General features: G+C 36.9%; 1 protein-coding gene across 1 annotated transcript; it reads left to right on the top strand.

The window, feature by feature from the left end:
- Positions 1-1790: 1790 nt before the first annotated feature.
- Positions 1791-5658, top strand: RAP2C (RAP2C, member of RAS oncogene family). Its single transcript, XM_066356679.1, has 3 exons — positions 1791-1955; positions 2089-2883; positions 5346-5658. The coding sequence occupies exons 2-3, from the start codon at positions 2611-2613 to the stop codon at positions 5622-5624; spliced, it is 552 nt and encodes a 183-aa protein (XP_066212776.1). The 5' UTR covers positions 1791-1955; positions 2089-2610; the 3' UTR covers positions 5625-5658.
- The last annotated feature ends 14464 nt before the right edge of the window (positions 5659-20122 follow it).

Below are 20122 nucleotides of genomic sequence, written 5' to 3'. Positions count from 1 at the left end.
ACTATCTTTTACTGCATGGGGAAACAAAGAACTCTACCCAAAACACTTTGTCTAACACATTCAGAACTGTTAGAGTTGCCACCAGGCCGGATGACCTCAAAAAGAAGAACTCTGTCTTGGCAATTTAGTAACAGTGCAGAAACTTGCCAGAACTGCTCAACACTGATTGCTAGATCAGAAGAGTAATATGTAGATTCAGTTGCAAGCAGAGCTGGTGCAGCACCGGATTCCGCGATACAGAGAAAGTCTGGAGACAGCTAGACAAAGAGATTGGCAGCAGAGCTCCAAATCAGGCAACAGCACATAAGGAGGAAGCAGTGACCTATGGGGAAACGCATAACTCATAGATCAAACTTCTTCCAGTAGAGGGCAATGCCTCAGTTAGCAGGCAAGACCCAGGCAGCTCGCTGGATCCAGAGCTGGGGACTTCACTGCACTGATTGCACCAACCCTGGGCTGAGGAGAAATTGAACTAAACTTTTCTTGAATACTGTGACATTAGGGAATACTCAGAGAGACACACAGTTGGATTTCTTTACACTCCTGTGATTTGCCTGTTTTCTAATATGTAACAATTTGGAGTTGGTAATAGTTTTTATACATTCTGATCACTAGGGATCACAGTGAAGGAATTTGGAATCAGTTTAAATCAGCTGGCCATGGAGTCTCACAGGTTTCTAGGTGCATGCTTGAATCAAAAAGTGAGTGAAATGTCTTAAATATAACCTAGTTTTCTGGACTGTGGATCTGACACAAAGTTTAGAAATAGAAAGTTGGCAGAGGGAAAGACATGTAAGAAGTACCAATTTTATCTAAAAATAGAAACTTAGTGTTTAACACCAGAGTCCTTTCCTTTGGAATTTCAATGACTATGAAGGATGTCCACTAAAACAAACTTTAATGAGGAAAGGCCAGCTTGCAAATTGCTGTGCATACAGATAATAAAAGGCTATAAGAAGTTAGTCCCCAGGAATAAACAATTTACAATCAACTCTGCCCTGAGTGTTGGTTACCTTTTCCTGCTGTCTTTCCTGCTCTGTAGCTGTTGGAATCAAACAGAGGCAAAGCTGAGTTAAAGTACCTGTAAAGTGTATTTGTGATCCTTTTGTTGTCTGAGCCTGTGACAAGGAAGAGGAGTGACTTTGACATTCGGTGGTAGAGTCAAGGCACACTTCCTAGATGATAAAAGCACTTATCAGGCACAGCTAGATAAAACATATCACATTTGAAATCAGCAATAGTGAAATCTAAGGGTAGTTTGCACGCATTTGTTAGAAAAAATATGAGTTTGGAAGAAATAATCAACAAAGAGAATAAACTTTCTTGGTTGTTTTATTTTCACTGTCACTTCTAGTCCAGGGATGTTTTTGCGTTCTCCCAGTCGATAGATTATTACTGGATATCCTGTACAGGCCAACGAACTGATCGAGTCCTCAGACCGGGTTGAGAGTGATGACACGCGGAGGGGCTTCAATGACTTTGGGGTGGGACTGTCAGCAGCCGCAGACGCAGGAGCAGCAGCACCAGCAGCGGGCCGGCGGGGAAATGACGGAGGCTGGAGGTTCTCAGAGAGGCCCTTTGCCAAGGGTATAGCAAAGACCAAAAACAATCTTCAGCCCTCTCCCTCACCAGGGCGCCGCCCCAGCGCCACCCGCCCCGTTCCTAAGAGGTGGGACTTTCCGTACCGGAAGTGATCCAGTACAGTCTTGGAGAACTAGGGCAACTCAGACAGTGTGTCAGGGAAACCCTTCCGGGTGTGTGCTGGGGGTGGGGGGGTGGGGGGTGGGTGAGAAAAAAAAAAGGTGGGTTTGCCCGGTGTCTGCGGCCGCCGCCGCCAGGACGGCACCCGCCCTCTCCCCCCTGCGAATAGCCGCGCTGGGGCTGCGGTGAGACCGAGAGGCCATGGCCTTGGTTTGACAGAGCCTTCCCGGCGGCCGGCGGCTGCTGAAAGCAGGGTAAGCGGCGGCGGCAGCATTGGAGGAGGCAGCTGGGTCCTGGAGGGAGCTGGGTGTAGGCGACAGCCAGGGCTGCTGGTTTGGGGCAGGCAGGGGTCAAGCGAGTAACATGTGCCCCTTTCTCCCGTCACAGGCCGGACGACGCCCGCGGGAGCCGCGGCCCAGAGACCCGTCCGGCGACAGTGACTGGAGCGGAGCCCACAGGCCTGGGCCCGTTCAGCTGTGAGAGCAGGAAGCGGGGTCCCTGGGCCCCTTTGTGTGAAGGGTGGGGGAGAGGTGCGGGCAGCCCCTGACTGCGGGCTCCTCGGTCGCCCCGCCAGATCTGCGGCCTCCAGCCCTTGCCTCCGAGGGACGCGTTTCATCTCCCCACCCTTGTTGAGCTTCTCCAGTAATGCCCTCCTCCCCACGCTCTCTGGGCTTCAGTTCCTATAGGAGGGGCATTACCATCCCATCCCCACCCCTCCACCCCCACGCTCTGCCTTCTCCCCTCCCCCGCCTTTAACTTCCTCTTCTTCCCCAGTTGGGCCCTCTGCTTCTCTGCACTCTTCTCCCGAGTTCGCAGATTTCCGCCCACCTTCCGCCTCCCCAAGGCGCGCCTCAGCTAGCGGGGCGTTCTTTTTCCTCTGTGGTGTGGGAGTTAGTGAAGGTGAGACTCATGAGGGAATACAAGGTAGTGGTGTTAGGAAGCGGAGGGGTTGGCAAATCTGCCCTGACTGTGCAGTTTGTCACTGGGACTTTCATTGAGAAATATGACCCCACCATTGAAGATTTCTACCGCAAAGAGATCGAAGTGGACTCTTCCCCGTCCGTGCTGGAAATTCTGGACACTGCGGGAACTGAACAGTTTGCCTCCATGAGAGATCTCTACATCAAAAACGGCCAGGGTTTCATCCTGGTTTATAGTCTCGTTAATCAACAGTCTTTTCAGGTAACCAAACCAAGTCTTGTAATTTGTTAAAAGGGGGTGTGGTAATCCTACTTTTACTTCTGGTTTGCTTGAACCGTGCGTTGAAGACTATGTTTTGCTTTTCAAACTTAGACATGGCGCATTCTTGATGTTACCTCTCTCACGAAAAAGTATTGGGCTATTTCTATAGACAGTAGTAAAATAACAACCGTCAACAAATATTTTAAAGTTATTTTTCAGTCAAAGAAAAGTGAAAACGAAATGGGTTAGTCCGTATATATTTAGTTTGGTATGTAACTTTCTGAAGTTGCGTATTCAACAAGTATTGATTGATATACTCAACAAAACAACATTAATAGATAACCTTGGGTAAATAGAGCACTTTGGAAGGAAAATTATGTAAAATTGAATATCTGTTGCATATGTAACTCCTCTGTGGCTGCTTTCTCCACCCCAAACCCTCCCTCTCTCACCCAAGTTTCTCAACCAGATTCATAAATCTTAGTGCTGCGACATGAACTCAAGACCTGCCTTCGAGGCATTTTACTTACTTGTAACATTTGAAGGAAAAGTTACTTATTGAAAAGACTGGTACTTGGAATTCAGAACTAACAAAAATGTAAAATGACCCTCCTTTTTTGCAGCTATCTAAATTGATTCTGATAGCAATCAGTGTATTTGTAGAAAATATGTGGATCTGGGAACACTGAACTAGTGCAGATTTTTAAACCTGGCTGGGTGACCAAACTGGAGATGGTCCACTTTCCTTGGAAAACTTGTCCCGTCCTCCATTGGGAAACAGACTGAAAGTTTAACATTACTTTAAAAGATTCAATAAATGTTGCTATTTATACCTTGAAAATAACCTCATATATTGATCTGTTATGTTGACCTCCATTGCTTTAGGAAATGTATATTTTTCTGTATTTAAAGGTATTCTCTAAAGTTGCTTACTTAAGAGACATTAAGTACTTTAGTCAAGCTAATATGCTAATTCCACTTTTCTTAGTATTTTAAAATACTGTAGTGAACTTTTTCAGTAACTGGATATAGTATAGTACTTCAGGATTTTTATATTGTAAACATAATAAGTTATGCGTAAATGAATTGGCTATATTGAGCAGACTCAGTTTTATCTTATGTAGGCTTAAATTCTAAAGCAATAATCTCATAAAAGCATTTTCCCAAAAACAATACTAAAGGCACTGTTTGGCAGGCATTTTCTTTCTGAAGGATTCTTGGGAGATTTGCTATTCTATTAGTTGACTCTCTTGGGGCGGGAAGTCTTTTGAAGTGTTTTCCATACAATATCAGTGATATCTGCTTTTGTTATAGCCATTAAATAGGGAGTAAAAAATCAATAGAGACCTAAATTCTTTTAAACCTAAATGCCATAAATTTAGATTCTCAGCTGAACTTAGGTTTCCATGAAGACAAGGAAAAGAAACTTAACCTTGAACTAACTGGATTGATACATGATTAAATACAATTGTTGCAAATATCAAATAACTGTGGTTCTGTAATTTTCTCAGTCCCCTCATTTTCCTTCATCCTACATGTGAATATTCTGTTTATTGTAACTACTTAAATACATGTTTATATTTAAGTTAAACTTTTTACATTATGAAAAATTAAAAAAATATGTTAGTATAAATCTATAATTCTGTCTTTAATCAAAGATTCCTTAGAGTTGATGGTATTAGAGGATTGCTAAAGCGTTCATATTTTGTAATTAATTGTGATTACTTAGAGAAAGTAATACACTTGGGAGAAATTTCAAGTTGTACACCCAAGTGTAGGTAAAGAAAAAAGTGTCTTTTTCCCACCCAGACGCCTGCCTGCCTGTCTCTTCCAGGAGCTGCTCCTTGTTATAGTAGTTTCTATTATATTTAAGTGTATTTTAAGGTGTTTGATTTTACTGCAGTAAAAATATACCATTAAATTTAAAATGAAGTATGCAAGTATATGAATCAATTTTTAACTTGGGTCATCTAGGCATGACACAGTGTTTTTGTTTCCAACTTAAAAACCTTTCTCTCAAGCACTCTTGCTAAATGGCTTAGGAATGCATAAATGCTGCAGTCCTGTACTAGAATATCAGGTGTTAAGAAGACTAAGGACAAACTGATATGTTGAAGGAGATGGCCAAACACTTTTATGTATGAATGGATTCATAATATTTGGGAACTTACTTTTTCAATCAATATAGACTGTGAGAAAGAAATGATTAAATGAATCCTAAGGTTAGTGTACAACCTATATTTTATATTCTTGACAGACATCCAGCAGGTATGGTGTGGAAATTTTCTAGTTCCTACTTCACTGGGGAAAATGACATTTTATCTATTTGGATGTGTGGTTTTATTTTGGATTCAGCTTTCTATACCTATTGAAGGATGAGTTCTTGTGAGATTGTAATAGTTCTGTTATGGTTATGCAAACAGCCTAATTTTTTTTCTTTCTTTTTGTGATTGTTTGAATAGGATATCAAGCCAATGAGAGATCAGATTGTCAGAGTGAAGAGATATGAAAAAGTCCCACTAATCCTAGTAGGAAATAAAGTGGATCTGGAACCAGAAAGAGAGGTTATGTCTTCAGAAGGGAGAGCTCTGGCTCAAGAATGGGGCTGTCCTTTCATGGAGACATCGGCAAAAAGTAAATCAATGGTGGATGAACTTTTTGCTGAGATCGTCAGGCAAATGAACTATTCATCCCTGCCAGAGAAGCAAGATCAGTGTTGTACAACTTGTGTTGTCCAGTAAAAAAGATAACCTCAATCATGGCCATACCGAGCAGGTTAGTTATTGATGGAATCTAATGAACCAGAGAGTGTTTTGTTTTGATCAAGTATAGCAAAGCTGGTTAATATTAATTCACATTGCGCCACTGTAATTTTTTTTATTTTTAAAATAACATTTCCCTTTGAACAAAATAGTCAACATTCAATGCAGAAAATCTGAAAAATGCAAATAAGGGAAACAAAGGTAAGAAATTGCTTGTATTCCAATCATAAGATTTATGTTTTAAAGTGAGTTACTGTTTTTCTATCTGCTTGATTGATAACATTCCTTTGGGGGCTGCTGAGTTAAAGGTAATACACCTTTACAGTGTTTTGGTGATTTAGCACCCTGAATGTACAGGAGAGCATTCAATAGTAATTTTTTTAAATAAATGATTGGTTTTGTTTTCTACACTTTTCTATTCTGGGCTACTATAATTGAAATCATCAATTTACTAATCACTCAAATGCTTGACTTAACAGAATGATTATTTAATCAACTTTATCTGTACCTGGCACTTGAAGAACTTAAGTGACCTCTGATAAGAACAAGCTACATTGCTATAATGTACCTTGACTTCATTGTGAATATATGGTCCAAATGAGAATCTGACAAAGTCACCTGTGTTGTGTTAGCAGGAACAGTCCCAAACCCAGGAAACATTTTTATTTATTTTAATAAATAACAAAGTTAATTTAAAAAATAACAAACCTTCAATTTTTTATTGAGTTAAATGATAAAACTTATCGAACATTTAAAATGAGATTATTTTATTCATATTATGATTCTTAAGTCTGGATTGTAATTGGTCAGATAAACTCACTTAGACAGTAACATTTAGATAATGAGACAAAACAACCTGGATGACTGAGAAACCACAGCAAATGCCAGACTAATCTGACAGTATCAGAAATGGAATTGATTGTCTTAAGCCAAGAGTGACCTCAAGTCTAGGAGGCAACGTTGCAAATGGCAACAGACATTTCAGATCGCAGTGATGATTTCTAATCAAAGGTCTGGCTTCATATGTGCTCCTTGGACAAAAGACTAACAGTCCCTAATTTATCTCTTGAGACAAGATATTCTGTCAGGTAGTGTAATCTTTGAAAAAGAAGGATGACAACAGTACTGTATTCAAAATTTTTTCACTCATCAGCTTTGCAGCATACCAGAATATGATGGAAATTTATTTTCTTATAGCTAGCTACATCTGTTACCTTATAAAGTCACTGTTCAGACTATAGTCAGCATTGTTTTGTTGATAATGTCTCATAGCATAATCTTTTGAGATAAGAATAGACCTATGTAGGTGATGGAGTCTCATGTTCTTGTTTCCCTAATCTATCAAACTATAAACCAGCTTCAAATTTGAGCAAGTTCTATGTAGTGATTATGTCTTCACTATTATGCTCTGTTTCTTTATTTGACAATTTTAACTGGGAAAATGATAGAAGTGTACATGTTTTTGTTCTATCGTTTATATATTGAAAAAAATAACCAGCTCTCACATATGTTCCCAGTTTTGTTTCCATCATTATTGTAGATAGCTATGGAAAGCAAACAGAATACAATTGGTCTGATACATATAGCGAGCCAATTGTCTCAGTCAAATTGGCAATTTCTAAAACTATTTTTAAGTCTTTCTTATTCTTGGTTATTTTTTAGTTTATTTTATAACTTTTGTGACTAAATTACTTTTAATTTATTTTGTTACCTACAGGAATGACTTTTTTTATATTTCAAGCCAACTCTGTTTACATTTTTGTTAACTAATGTACTAAAAATAAGAAAATATTATTACCAATAATTTCTAATTTTTATAATAATGGGTCAAGTTGCCTGTGTAGTTTTTCTATTAGGTTTTCATTTTTGTGGTGAGAATACACTATGGAAAATGAAAGTCATGAAATAAAATACCTAATCAGCTTAATTTCTGAAAATATTAAAGGGAATTTCCTGACCAAGATCTTTTAGTACAAAATACATTATATGCATTTTTTTTTCTGCCATCAAATAAGATTGAACTGATGTGTGTGGACATCTGTTATCTGAGGTTCAGAAAGTTTGTGGTTGTGCTTGCTTGCTCACTGTATATCTAAAAAAGGAGGTGAGGAATTCTGTAGCTTGAGTCATGAAACAAGTCTGTCAGTCCCAGGTCTAGATTGAAGATCAAACTTTGACACATAAAGGTGATTTGAGAAATGCTTGTCCTTAATATTTAGTGTAGAGTACCTTATCCAAGTTAGAAATCATAAAACTTAAGTAAGTCAGAGGGACAGTGATTGTCATAAATTATTTTTTTCTTAATTGAAGAGGAAAATTTATTAATGCTCTAAGAATTGCTTCTGATAATTTCTCATGTTTATTTCTTACCATCTTTCAATTTGGATCACCAGTATTTTGTCTAACAACAGTTCTTTTTCTGCATGGCTCCCATGATTATTTCTTAACCTTTCAACCTCCCAGTGGCAGTAATCTTAGTGTAAGTTTGGATTCAAGGCCAGATTCTTTATGTACAGCTTTCATGGCTGGTTTTCTTACTGAGGAGCCTGCTATCAGTGTTTTGAAGGACTTCTTTTACTGTGCTGCAGCAGTATAGTAGATACCCAGGTCATTGTTGCAGCCCTGTTTTGCTTTTACTAACTACATCATAATTCCTCTGTGTTGGTATGAATAATTGAAAGATTGCTATTTTGGTATATATACTGTTGTTGAGAATTATGGATGTTTTGTTAATCTCATCATATAATAAAATAAGTAAATCGCTGTGCTGTGGGGGGTGAGGGAAAGGAGAACTACATCCAATTAGAGCCGCTTTCTCAATATTCTGGGGATTTTTTTTTTTTTGAGATGGGTTATAGGATGTTTAGCAGCATCCCTGTACTAGATGCCAGTACCATACATCCCACCTCAAGTAATGACAAGGAAAAATATCCTCAAGCATTGCCAAATGTCTCCAAGGGGTCAAAATTTCCCCTGGCTAAGAACCACTAAGTCAAAAAAATTGAGGAGCAGTAGCATTTAAGTCAGGCCTTAAAGAATAGGAGGATAGGCCCTGGCTGGTTGGCTCAGTGGTAGAGCGTCGGCCTGGCGTGCGGAAGTCCCGGGTTCGATTCCCGGCCAGGGCACACAGGAGAAGCGCCCATCTGCTTCTCCACCCCTTCCCCTCTCCTTCCTCTCTGTCTCTCTCTTCCCCTCCCGCAGCGAGGCTCCATTGGAGCAAAGATGGCCCGGGCGCTGGGGATGGCTTCTAGGCCTCTGCCCCAGGCGCTAGAGTTGCTCTGGTCGCAACAGAGCGACGCCCCAGAGGGGCAGAGCATCGCCCCCTGGTGGGCAGAGCGTCTCCCCCTTGTGGGCATGCTGGGTGGATCCCGGTCGGGCACATGCGGGAGTCTGTCTGACTGTCTCTCCTCGTTTCCGGCTTCAGAAAAAAAAAGAAAAAAAGAATAGGAGGATATGGTTGAATGACAAAGTTGAAGAACTGATTCTAAACAGAGGGAATGACAAAAAGAAGTAAACTAATGTCCTAAAAGAGTCTGTTGGTTCTCTGAAAGGAAAGTAGGAAGTTAGGTAAAGTTACCTCTTAAACATTTCCCCTTAAATTTTGATAAATAGCTTTTTGGCAAATAGAATTTTTTTAAGATTACTTTTCATGGATTCCTTTATCCCAGTCCAATATCAACAAAAGATGTGTGTGTGTGTGTGTGTGTGTGTGTGTGTGTGTGTGTGTGTAATAGATAATGTGTTCTTGGGTGTGGTTTGAAGATCTGCAAGATTTGATCGTGTTTTTCTGCATGTATTATGGAAAGTGTTCTTCCAACAAGGGTAAATGGTGCATAAGTGCACCAAACACCAGGAATCAAGCTGAAAGAACAAAGATCATTATTTATGTCAGCCTCAGTTCATTATGTATGTCATCCTGAAGAAAAAGGGAGATTCTTGATTGAAGACTAGCACATCGTTTCACATGGCAGCAGCATACCCGGGATGGTAACAAAGGCTTCTGAAAGACTGAATCATTTATTAATGTCATTTTAGTCTAGCAACTTTATTCTAAGTACAGTGGAATTGACCAGTATTTAATTTTTTTAAATGTGTGGAATCAACTGTTTTTAATATTTTTTATCTTTTAATTAAATGCAGTATGCTAGGGAGTTAGCAAATGGGAGGAGAAAAATTATGAAAATTAAATCACATTGTGTCCTTTAAGATGCTGGCATTTTCATATTCAAATTTTATATTAATCATATCAGTAAAACACTGAGATGGAAGTTGTTGTAGAAATTACAGTTTAGATAGATACTTCCCCCCAGCCCTATTTTGCATATCACTTTGGGTAGGGAAAGTAGCTAATTTTATCTCATTTTTATTTATTTTTAATTGAATTTATTGGGGTGACAATGATTAACATAACTATACAGGTTTCAGATAACCAATTGTCTATAGTCCATATTGTGTGTTCATGACTTCACCCCCCATCACATCTTCGTCCATCATTATTTATCACCCCTATACCCTCCTCCTCTAATATTTAAACTTTTAATCCATTTTGAGTTCATTCTTGTGTATAGTGTAAAGAAGGTGGTCTAGTTTCATTTTTTTTTTTTTGCACGTATCTGTCCAAACTTCCCATTTAACTAAGGATGTAAGAGACCTATACTTGGAAAAATATAAGATATGAAGAAGAGAAATTAAAGAAGATACAAATAAGTGGGAGTGTATACCATGTTCATGGATAGGAAGAGTTAACATCATTAAAAGGTCCATATTACCCAAAGCAATCTATGATTCAACACGATTGCTATCAAGATACCAATGATGTGTTTCCCAGAACTAGAACAAGTACTCCAAAAATTTATATGGAACTTCAGAAGACCACAAATAGCCACAGCAATCTTGAGAAAGAAGAACAAAGTAGAAGCTATCACACTACCTGATATCAAACTATACTACAAGGCTATAGTAATTAAAACAGCATGGTACTGGCATAAAAACATACATATAGCTCAATAGAACAGAATTTGTAGTCCAGAAGACAACCTATGCCTATACAGTCAATGAATATTTGATAAAGGAGGCAGAAATGTACTGTGGGGTAAAGACAGTCTAGTCAATAGGTGGTGTTGGAAAGTAGCTAATTTGAAATGCTCATTTGTCACATAATTCAAATGGATCCTGTGTGCATGGCTGCCCTAGGTGGAGGAAAAAGCCTGCTTTAGGGGTAGTGTGTACCAAAAAGATCTGTAATGGCCCTGGGGTAAAAGAGAGAACAGAGTTGTTTTGTTCTTTATGTCCCACTAATTCCACAGACATTTACTAACACCCACAAGGTTCACGGTTTGTGACCGTTCAGAGCAGATAGGTGCCTAGTTAGACCTGCTCTGGTTATCTGGTGCTTAGAATGACTTTTTGTGTCTCTGTTCCCTCTTTAATTGCTTCTTTTAATCTCAAGATTAGGCTTTTATTGCAGAATGAAATGCATGTGAGCCATTCGGGTTTACTCCATTACCTCTGTGGCTTAGAATGAACCATCAGTAGAATTAACAAAAATTGCATCATGGAGTTGGAGAATTGCCACTGAGGAAGTATTCTAGCCATACTACAGGAAGGATTCCCCTCATGAGATTACTTTTCATTGGAGTTCTAAAATCCAGAAGACAATGTTAGTAAGAAAAATATCTTACCAAATACATACTTCCAAATTTGTTTGATTAGCCAGAATCAGGAATATTGGATACAGTAAATGCAATTTAAAGTTGAGGGGAGCATTACTCTACCTGGTCTAATTCAAAGTTAGCGGTTAGGACAAGATCATTGGATTCACGCTGTTAATGCTCATTATCAGTGGCCATACTATTTGAGATCTCAGAATTGAGCTCCTCATGTTAATTTAGACTTAAAGAGAATTTAGGTCCAGACAAGAAAAATTGCTTATCCCTTCCTTCCTACCCTGGGTTCACTATAAACTTTGGGGTGCATGTTCTCATTAAAGTATTGTTTTAATTTCATTCAAGGATTCTATTGCATAGCTTCCGAGTTTGCTCTTTATGTTAAATGGGTGAAAGCACTTTTAATGACCAAGTCCTCCTACTCTACTGCCCCAATAAGCTTTATGATTATTATGCAAATTAGGTAGAGAAAATATTTAATTAAAAATAACTTCTATCAATGGAATTCTAGCCTGGTGTTTTGCCAAGATAACTAATATTTATCTTGGATATGAAAATGACAACATGATGGTTAAACTTTCTTTCTTTTTTTTAGTTAAATCCCCAGAATATCATATGTCTAAATCTGGAAAAAAACTAAAATCAATTATGATTTTACATTTATACTTGCTAAAAAGTATGTTAGCAAATACAATTGTATATTTAGAAATGGTAAATGCAGCTAAGTTAAAAGGACATTCATAAACTGTTAAGCCTTTCAAGAAGCCTTGTTAACAGCCCAAGCATTCTTCTGCCACGTGAAATGATGTGCTAATCATGAATCAAGAATATCCCTTTTTCCTCATGCTGACATAAATAATGATCTGTTCTTTCAGTTTTGTATTTGGTATGCTTGTGTACCAATTTACCCCACTTGGGAGATCCTATTTCATAATTTCCTACACAAAAAGTTTGTACTATTGTTTAGAATTTTCTTTTTTTTAAGGTACTCTTTCAAAACAAAATCTAATTAGAAAAAAATGAAAACAATTATACAAGAGTTTGAGCAAAGGCTTCCAGAGTTAAGATTTGTTGGATGTCTTGTTAGAAACTTGATAGTGAGGACAAGGGTCACTTGTCTCAGAAGAAGCAAGTTATACTCTGGCAATGTGTCTGTGATATCCTGGGAATTAAAAAGTACGAGTTTGCCCCACTCCCTTTAAAGCCTCTAGAACAGTGGTAGTCAACCTGGTCCCTACCGCCCACTAGCTTTCATGGTGGGTGGTAGCGGAGCAACCAAAGTATATATAAATAAAAAGATAGATTTAACTATAGTAAGTTGTTTTATAAAGATTTATTCTGCCAATCAGTGAAAATCCAACATAAAGTACTTGGTAAGTAATTATTATTATATGCTTTAACTTGCTGTAACTCTGCTTTATAAATTTTATAAAGTAAAGTTACTTCCCTACTTTATAAATCACCATTACTGTGGAACCAGTGGGTGGTTAGAAAATTTTACTACTAACAGAGATACAAAAGTGGGCGGTAGGTATAAAAAGGTTGACTAACCTTGCTCTAGAATGTCTTTTCAATGAATGAGAGTTGTTAGTACATTGGAAATTTTACTGTCACAGTGAAAAGGAAAAGCATTCACATTTCACATTATGTGAAAGTCTATTCTGAGAGAGACCATCCTTTTCATTTAATGTAAGCTTTGTTTTTGGATTTATTATATCAGACAATTAAAATTTATTACTCTCTTGAAAATAGCTAGTATTAATACTTTGTTTAATGGTATGTCTGCTATTAAGATTGTTGAGTTTAAGCTGGAATTCATCTGTGTCTCTTAATTTCACTGGAGTGTTGTCATCCTATGGAATATTGATGGGCCAAATGTTAACTAAGTTTTTAGAGGGTGAGAAATAATGCATATTTCACCTTTTATTTAATGTAGATCATGTTAATAAGCTGGTTTGTATTCTTAGTGTTTATTTTGGCTAGAAATAAATAATCACTACTTCCTCAATTTGATTTCAGAGAATGTCAACTATTAAATCATCACAATTTATGAATTTTGTAAGTTGTTTTTTTTGACAGAGAGTCAGAGAGAAGGGCAGATAGGACAGACAGGAAGGGAGAGAGATGAGAAACATCAATTCATCTTTGTGGCATCTTAGTTTTTCATTGATTGCTCTCATATGTGCCTTGACCAGGGGTGGGATGGGGCCACAATGGAGCCAGTGACCCCTTCCTCAAGCCAGCCACACTGGATGCACATGCACTCAAAACAGTGACCTCGGAGTTTTAAACCTGAGTTATCTGTGTTCCAATCTGATGCTCTATCCACTGAGTCACTGCCTGTTTAGGCACATATTAACAAGTTTTCACTGTTCCAGAGACATAATCATATTTTAAAATTCTAAATATATATGATTACTTAATTTGAGAAGTGTGGATTATAATTTATAGCAAATTTATTAATTCTGATTAATTGAGGAAAGTGTTGTGTGGATTACTGAATAGTATTCCCAGATAATTGCACGTATAATGAAATACTGCTGTATTTAAGTAGGCATGAAAGGTAAATGAGTGTAAAAAATAAAATGGTCTTTAGTCTGGATATCAAAGATATAATCTTGGTCTTCTAGGAATTTATAACATAGTTGAGAAATGAAAAACTATCTTATATTTGCCATATAAGGTGCTTTCACATATTACCTTATGATATTTATCAGACATCTGGGGATATCATTTTTATCCTTATTTTAATAATGAGGAAACTGGACTTGTCCAAAAATAAATAACCAGCTTAATTAATAATTTCCTTGAATAGAATTTTTTTATTTTAATTGGAAAAAAAGTTTTTATAATTTCTAAAGAGGCAAACTTTATGTAATTTTTCTAATGTATTTAGGTGACAAAATTACAGTAATAATGAGTGGAGAGACATTTTCAAAAAGTAATTATTTTTATGATATAGCTTCTAAAGAAGGGTTCTCAGGCTGTTTGAATACAAATAGAAGTGTAGTTGTCAAATGAAATTAAAATCTTATATTGCTTTCACTTGGCATTCTTTCATAGTTGCTCTCCTACTCTTTGTTTCTGGCTTTAATTAACAATTTTTACATTAAACACAAATGTAATTACACTCTCCTAGAAGCTATTTGTGACCAAAAAGGACATTGTGTCTGAATAATAGTCTTTTACCTCTTGATATTAATTAGACTTCTCTTTCAGAAGTCTATCAACTGAAAGACTGAGACATCCCAATCATAGAGGTTTCTATGTTGAAAACATGTCCAGAAGCAGATCAGAGTAAGAAGTATGAACTACTGTAACATTGGCCACTTTTATACTGTAGGGTCTTTTAAACCAATAAGAACATTTAAAAAATATTGTATGAACTATGATATAAGCATAAAACATACTATTATTTAAAAAATAAACCGGAGTTGTTGCATGCATGCAGTTTATTATATCGAATGTATCATTAGAGTGTTTGTATTTTTTCTTTTTTAAGATCCCTTCTAGTTCTGATATTCCACTATCTGACAGGATGGGACTTTATTTTTTTATTTTATTTTATTATTTTATTTTAAGAGAGAGAGGAAGGGAGAGAGAGGGTAAGAAGCACCAACACATTGTTGGTTTCACTGTAATTGTGCACTGATTGCTTCTAGGAGAGGGAGGAGAGAGTGAGGAGCACCAACTTATAATTGCTCTCAGTTTATTTATGCATTGATTGCTTCTCCTATGTGCCTTGACCAGAGCTGTGCCAGTATTCCCTTGTTCAAGCCAGAGACCTTAAGCTTTTCACTCCAGTGACCTTTGGACTCAAGCTGGTGAGCTTTATGATTGTGTGGACGATTCCCTCACTCCAGTGGCCCCGTGCTGAAAGTCCACAAGCCCACAATTAAAGTCACAAACAAGTGACCCCCATGTTCGATGTTGATGCTTTATCCACTGCACCACCACTGTTCAGGTGGAGTTTTCCTATTTTTTTAATGACCTTTTTGGACCACAGAAAATTACCTTTTTAAATATATATATAAAGACTTTATTCATTTTAGAGAGAGACAGAGAAAGAGAAGGGGGGGAGGAGCAGGAAGCATCAACTGCAGTATGTGCCTCGACCAGGCAAGCCCAGGTTTTCGAATCAGTGACCTCAGCATTCCAGGTCTTCACTTTATCCACTGCACCACCACAGGTCAGGCCAGAAAATTTCTTTTTTACTTAAAATGATGATGAACACAGGAAAATTCTACCTTAAGATAGTTATTCTGATCCCTGCTCAGTTGGCTCAGTGGTAGAGAGTCAGCCCAGCATGTGGCTGTCCTGGGTTCAATTCCTGGTCAGGGCACACAGGAGAAGCAGCCATCTGCTTCTACACTTTACCACCCTTCCTTCTCTCCTCTCTCTCTCTCTCTCTCTCTCTCTCTCTCTCTCCCTCTCTCCCTCTCTCTCTCTCTTTCTCTCCCTCCCTCCCTCCCTCCCTTTATTTTCCCTTCCCACAGCGATGGCTCCATTGGAGCAATTTGGCCTGGGCACTGAGGATGGCTCCATGGCCTCACTTCAGGCCCTAAAATGGCTCTGGTTGCAACAGAGCAATGGCCCCAGATGGGCAGATTATTTCTGCCTAGTGGGCTTGCCGGGTGGATTCCGGACTGGTGCATGTGGGATCTGTTTCTGCCTCTTTGCTTCTCACTTAAGAAAAATACAAAAAAAAAAAATGTTATTCTGATACCAGTTCCATGTGTCTGTACATCTGTTGTCAGGGTTCTCATTTTAAATGGCATTCTATGTTTCCATATTTTTATGACATTTTTCTCTTAATTGCAGATAAAACTCAGAGGAAATTTGCACAGATGCTGCTTTGGAGAACTTTACAACCTGGGTTGCAGAACTGAGCCTTGGTAAACCTGTCTCTTTTACAGCATGTTGCCATACATCTAATTAAGTGCATAAGGTCTTTGGCCTTCAAGATCCATTGACCTTAAATTGGAATGCTTAGCACGTTTACCATGTGTTTAAAATCTATTCTTTAGTAATCAGTCTTTTTGTAGCTTTCTAAGTTCTTAATGATGGCTAATATGCAAGAATTAATTTTTAATATTTTAATTGATTTCTTTAATCAGTTTCTCAACTTGTATTTATTAAATACTCAAACTCAGTATTACCTACTCAATGCCTTTTAAAAGAAAGTTATAATGGAGAAAAAAAAATTGAGCCTTAAACAAATGGTTACTTCTGTATATTACCTCGCGCCAGTGCTTCATTCTATTTGTAAAATTTCTCCTTTCAATGGTTGGTTAATACTTTTGAGACTTTGTTTACGTGTGGCAGTGTTGTAAAAAGAAATTTAAAATCACATTTTACCTGTATGGATAAAATATCCCTTTTCTTCAACTGCAGTTTGTGAAGTTTTTGTAGTTAACATGTTCTGAAAGTTAAAACTGATATTTGAAATTGACTGTAGAGCATTTAGCTGCAGAGTTAAACTGTTTGATTCCATTAGGTTTTCACATGTGTTAATCTCATTTACAGTATCAAATTGCAGCAGTAACATTTTCTCCTTTCTGTTAAGTTCTAAATTTAGTTATGACCTACTTAGCAATGCCTTTGAAAAGGGATATTGTATCCATGGTAAATTAATTGTATACCTAAACAGAGATAGCTCAGCTTTGCCTGTGAGGCTTGTAATTGATATCTAATAGACTTCTGCACATGTAAAATTGAATTCAAGTAAAATCATATACACTTTCTAGTTCTTAATATTTGTCTTTCCAAATAATAGTTTAAAGCAATATTTGTTAAAATTTTCTTGCACTATCACAATTGCTTTTTAGTTATTTTGAAGAAGCATGTTCTTAGTAGAGACAAAAATCTGTGTAACAGGAGGAAGGATAGCACCAAGTCTCTGGGCTTTTGTTTTTTCTTTTTTCTTTCTTCTTTTCCCCTCTCCTTCCTTCCTTCCTTCCTTCCTTCCTTCCTTCCTTCCTTCCTTCCTTCCTTCCTTCCTTCCTTCCTTCCTCCCTCCCTCCCTCCCTCCCTCCCTCTCTCCCTCCCTCCCTCCCTTCTTCCCTCCCTCCCTCCTTTCTTTCATTTTTATTCTTTTGTTTTATTTCTTTATTTATCTTTTATTTCCTTCCTTCCTTCCTTCCTTCCTTCCTTCCTTCCTTCCTTCCTTCCTTCCTTCCTTCCTTCTTTTGCATTTTTTCTTGCAAATGTGCTTCTAAAAGCCATTGTCTTCCATGTTGTTTACCTAATCAGCACATTTTGTCAGAATACTTGAACATTTTATCAGTAACACAGGTTTAGAAATAGAAAGGAAACTTATATAATCTTTTGATTCAGTTTTAACATCATGACAAGTGCTTTTTCTAGCAATGATTAATAATTTTTGTAAGTTTGACAGTATTTTGTTGTTGGGTTTTTATTTGATTTAGCTTGTGCATTTAATTTGCAGAAATCAGTACCTGTAGCTCACCTACTGCACCAAAGTTCTCGATTTTAGGAGCCCAGCTTTAGTCATTTGAACATGCTTCTAAACAAAACAAAACAAAGAAACTATACTTTTCATCTATAATAATAGCTCACTAACGTTGCCAAGGAAAGCTCTAATATATGCAGTGATAGTTTATGGAAGGGTGTGATGATTTTAAATTTATATTGTGTGTGATGTTCGAATAAACTGATATCTACACTCATGTGTTTTATTGGTCAGCATCATCATTAATTATTGCATAGAAATTAATTAAACTTTTGATTTCCTTTTTTTAAGTTGTTGCATTTGATTCCTGATCAAATTCCCTCAAAGTAAACTCTTGATCTTAAATTTTGAATTTTATGGTGAGATTGTAAGGGTGGATGGAGGCAATTGAAACATTGCTTTTTATTTATTAACTGCTTGAAATGAAGACCTAATTTAAGTTTGCACTTTAATACCAAATTTAGAACCAAAAACTCAAACAACATTCAAAATAGGTTAAGGGATTGTGGTTCATCTTTATTAGCTGTGTGAAATTCTAGAGGAATCAAATAATTCATGATGATTTAAATTTTCTGCATATGGATTTTTTAAAACAGAGGTTTCCTATGGATAGATCTCATTCTCATTCCCTTTCTCTTTCTCTCTTTCCCCTCCCCTTCTGCTCCCTCTCTCCTTCCCTTTCCCCTTCTCTCTTTTCCTCCCTCCCTTCTTATATTTATCTCTTACTAACTTCAGCAGCAAATTTAACTTGAATTCACTTAAGATAACAGGAATCAGGGGAAAGTGATTTAAAGTTGGTTTCTCCAGCACATTTTAAGAAAAGGGACCAAAAGTTATTATAGCTTCCTCAATAGATTGCATGTCAAGTTGCTTATTAGGAAAATAAATTAACATTAAATACAATATCTGTCTTGTCTTTACTATGATATTTGTTTAGGAGTTGTTCAAATGACTGCAGTAGGGCTCTGCAAATAAAATCATGTAGCCTATTATCATGGATCTGATGTACTGTAACTTTATCAATGAAAGTTAAAAATCTCAAATAATAAATACAAACATTGAACAATGACCTATAAAGATTTGTAAAAGTAAAATTTTTCCAATAGAGTTCATTCTTGTCATTTTGTAAGACGACCCTGCAGTCCACCTGTTTGTAACTTTTTTAATAAAATAGACATCTGTATTACTGAGGTTGATTTCTTGAATTTTTTCGTGTGTTGCTACTTTTTCTTGATTTGCTAGTTTGTAAATCCCTTTTTCATAACTGAAAGTCATTACTTTTTATCAAAAATGATAATGGGTATTACAGTACATATTTAAATAAGTTAAATGTTCACTTATGTCCTTAGTCATCATTCTGGCATATGTGGGAAAAACTGAGATATATCTTAGAATGTACATTCAATCAACTAAATAGCAAAAAAAAAATAGAAATTATAAATAATATATAAAAAACAATAATGTATATAGAGAAAGTGGTCTCACAAATCTGGCAGGGAGTGTCCAAGTATAGGTAAGTTCAGATGGTATTAAACAATTTAAATTTTGAAATGCTGAATAAATTAAGAAAACTAAACTTAATTAAGTTATTATTTTGTTTTATCCAATGAAAAGTTTGATAATCTGCATAAGTCAATATTTTTAAATTGTTAACTGAATAGATATTTTTTAACCTCAAAGATTTTTAAACCCTTAATATTTTATTTAACTTGAACAGTTCTGTCTGAATGAATGAATATGGACTGGATTATTTTTTTTTTGTAAAAATGCACCTATTTATATATCTATATCATAATATATAGAAAATGCATTATTATTTATTACTATTGATTATTGGCCCTTAACTCGGTGCCAAACACCCCATGTATACTGTACCAGATCCTGCCCTTGAAGTCCAAAAACCCTTTTCTACAATGGAGGCACTTGTGATTTCAGGGCCCTCTCCCTTGTTTTCCACTGAAGAAATAATATTCCTTTTACCAGCAAGGTCAACTTTTTTTTGGGGGGGGGGAGGAGTAAAGAAAGATTTATTGACCAAGAAGGTAGCAACCAAGATGTGAAACTTTGTGATGCCTCAAATCTATCTTAATACATTGTTCATGCTTCCTTTATGTCAAGGGAAGAGGAAATGGGAAGGGCAAGAGATGATTGACAACCACTGACATCTGGTCACCAGCAGGGGTCCGAGAAATTTTGCACAGGGTTACTGCAAATCTTTTATAAATAATCATTATTTTTGTACATACTTCTCTGATAAGGGGCCATTTTTGTGAAACTGAAGCAAGCAGAATTCTTTTAATGATTAGTATTGTCTATATACAAGACTAAGCAGAAGCCTG

The sequence above is a fragment of the Saccopteryx leptura genome, chromosome X (genome assembly GCF_036850995.1).
Source record: "Saccopteryx leptura isolate mSacLep1 chromosome X, mSacLep1_pri_phased_curated, whole genome shotgun sequence".
Taxonomy (NCBI): Eukaryota; Metazoa; Chordata; class Mammalia; order Chiroptera; family Emballonuridae; genus Saccopteryx; species Saccopteryx leptura.
The sequence above is the reverse complement of the archived record's forward strand: the minus strand, read 5'-3'. Positions and strand labels throughout refer to the sequence as shown.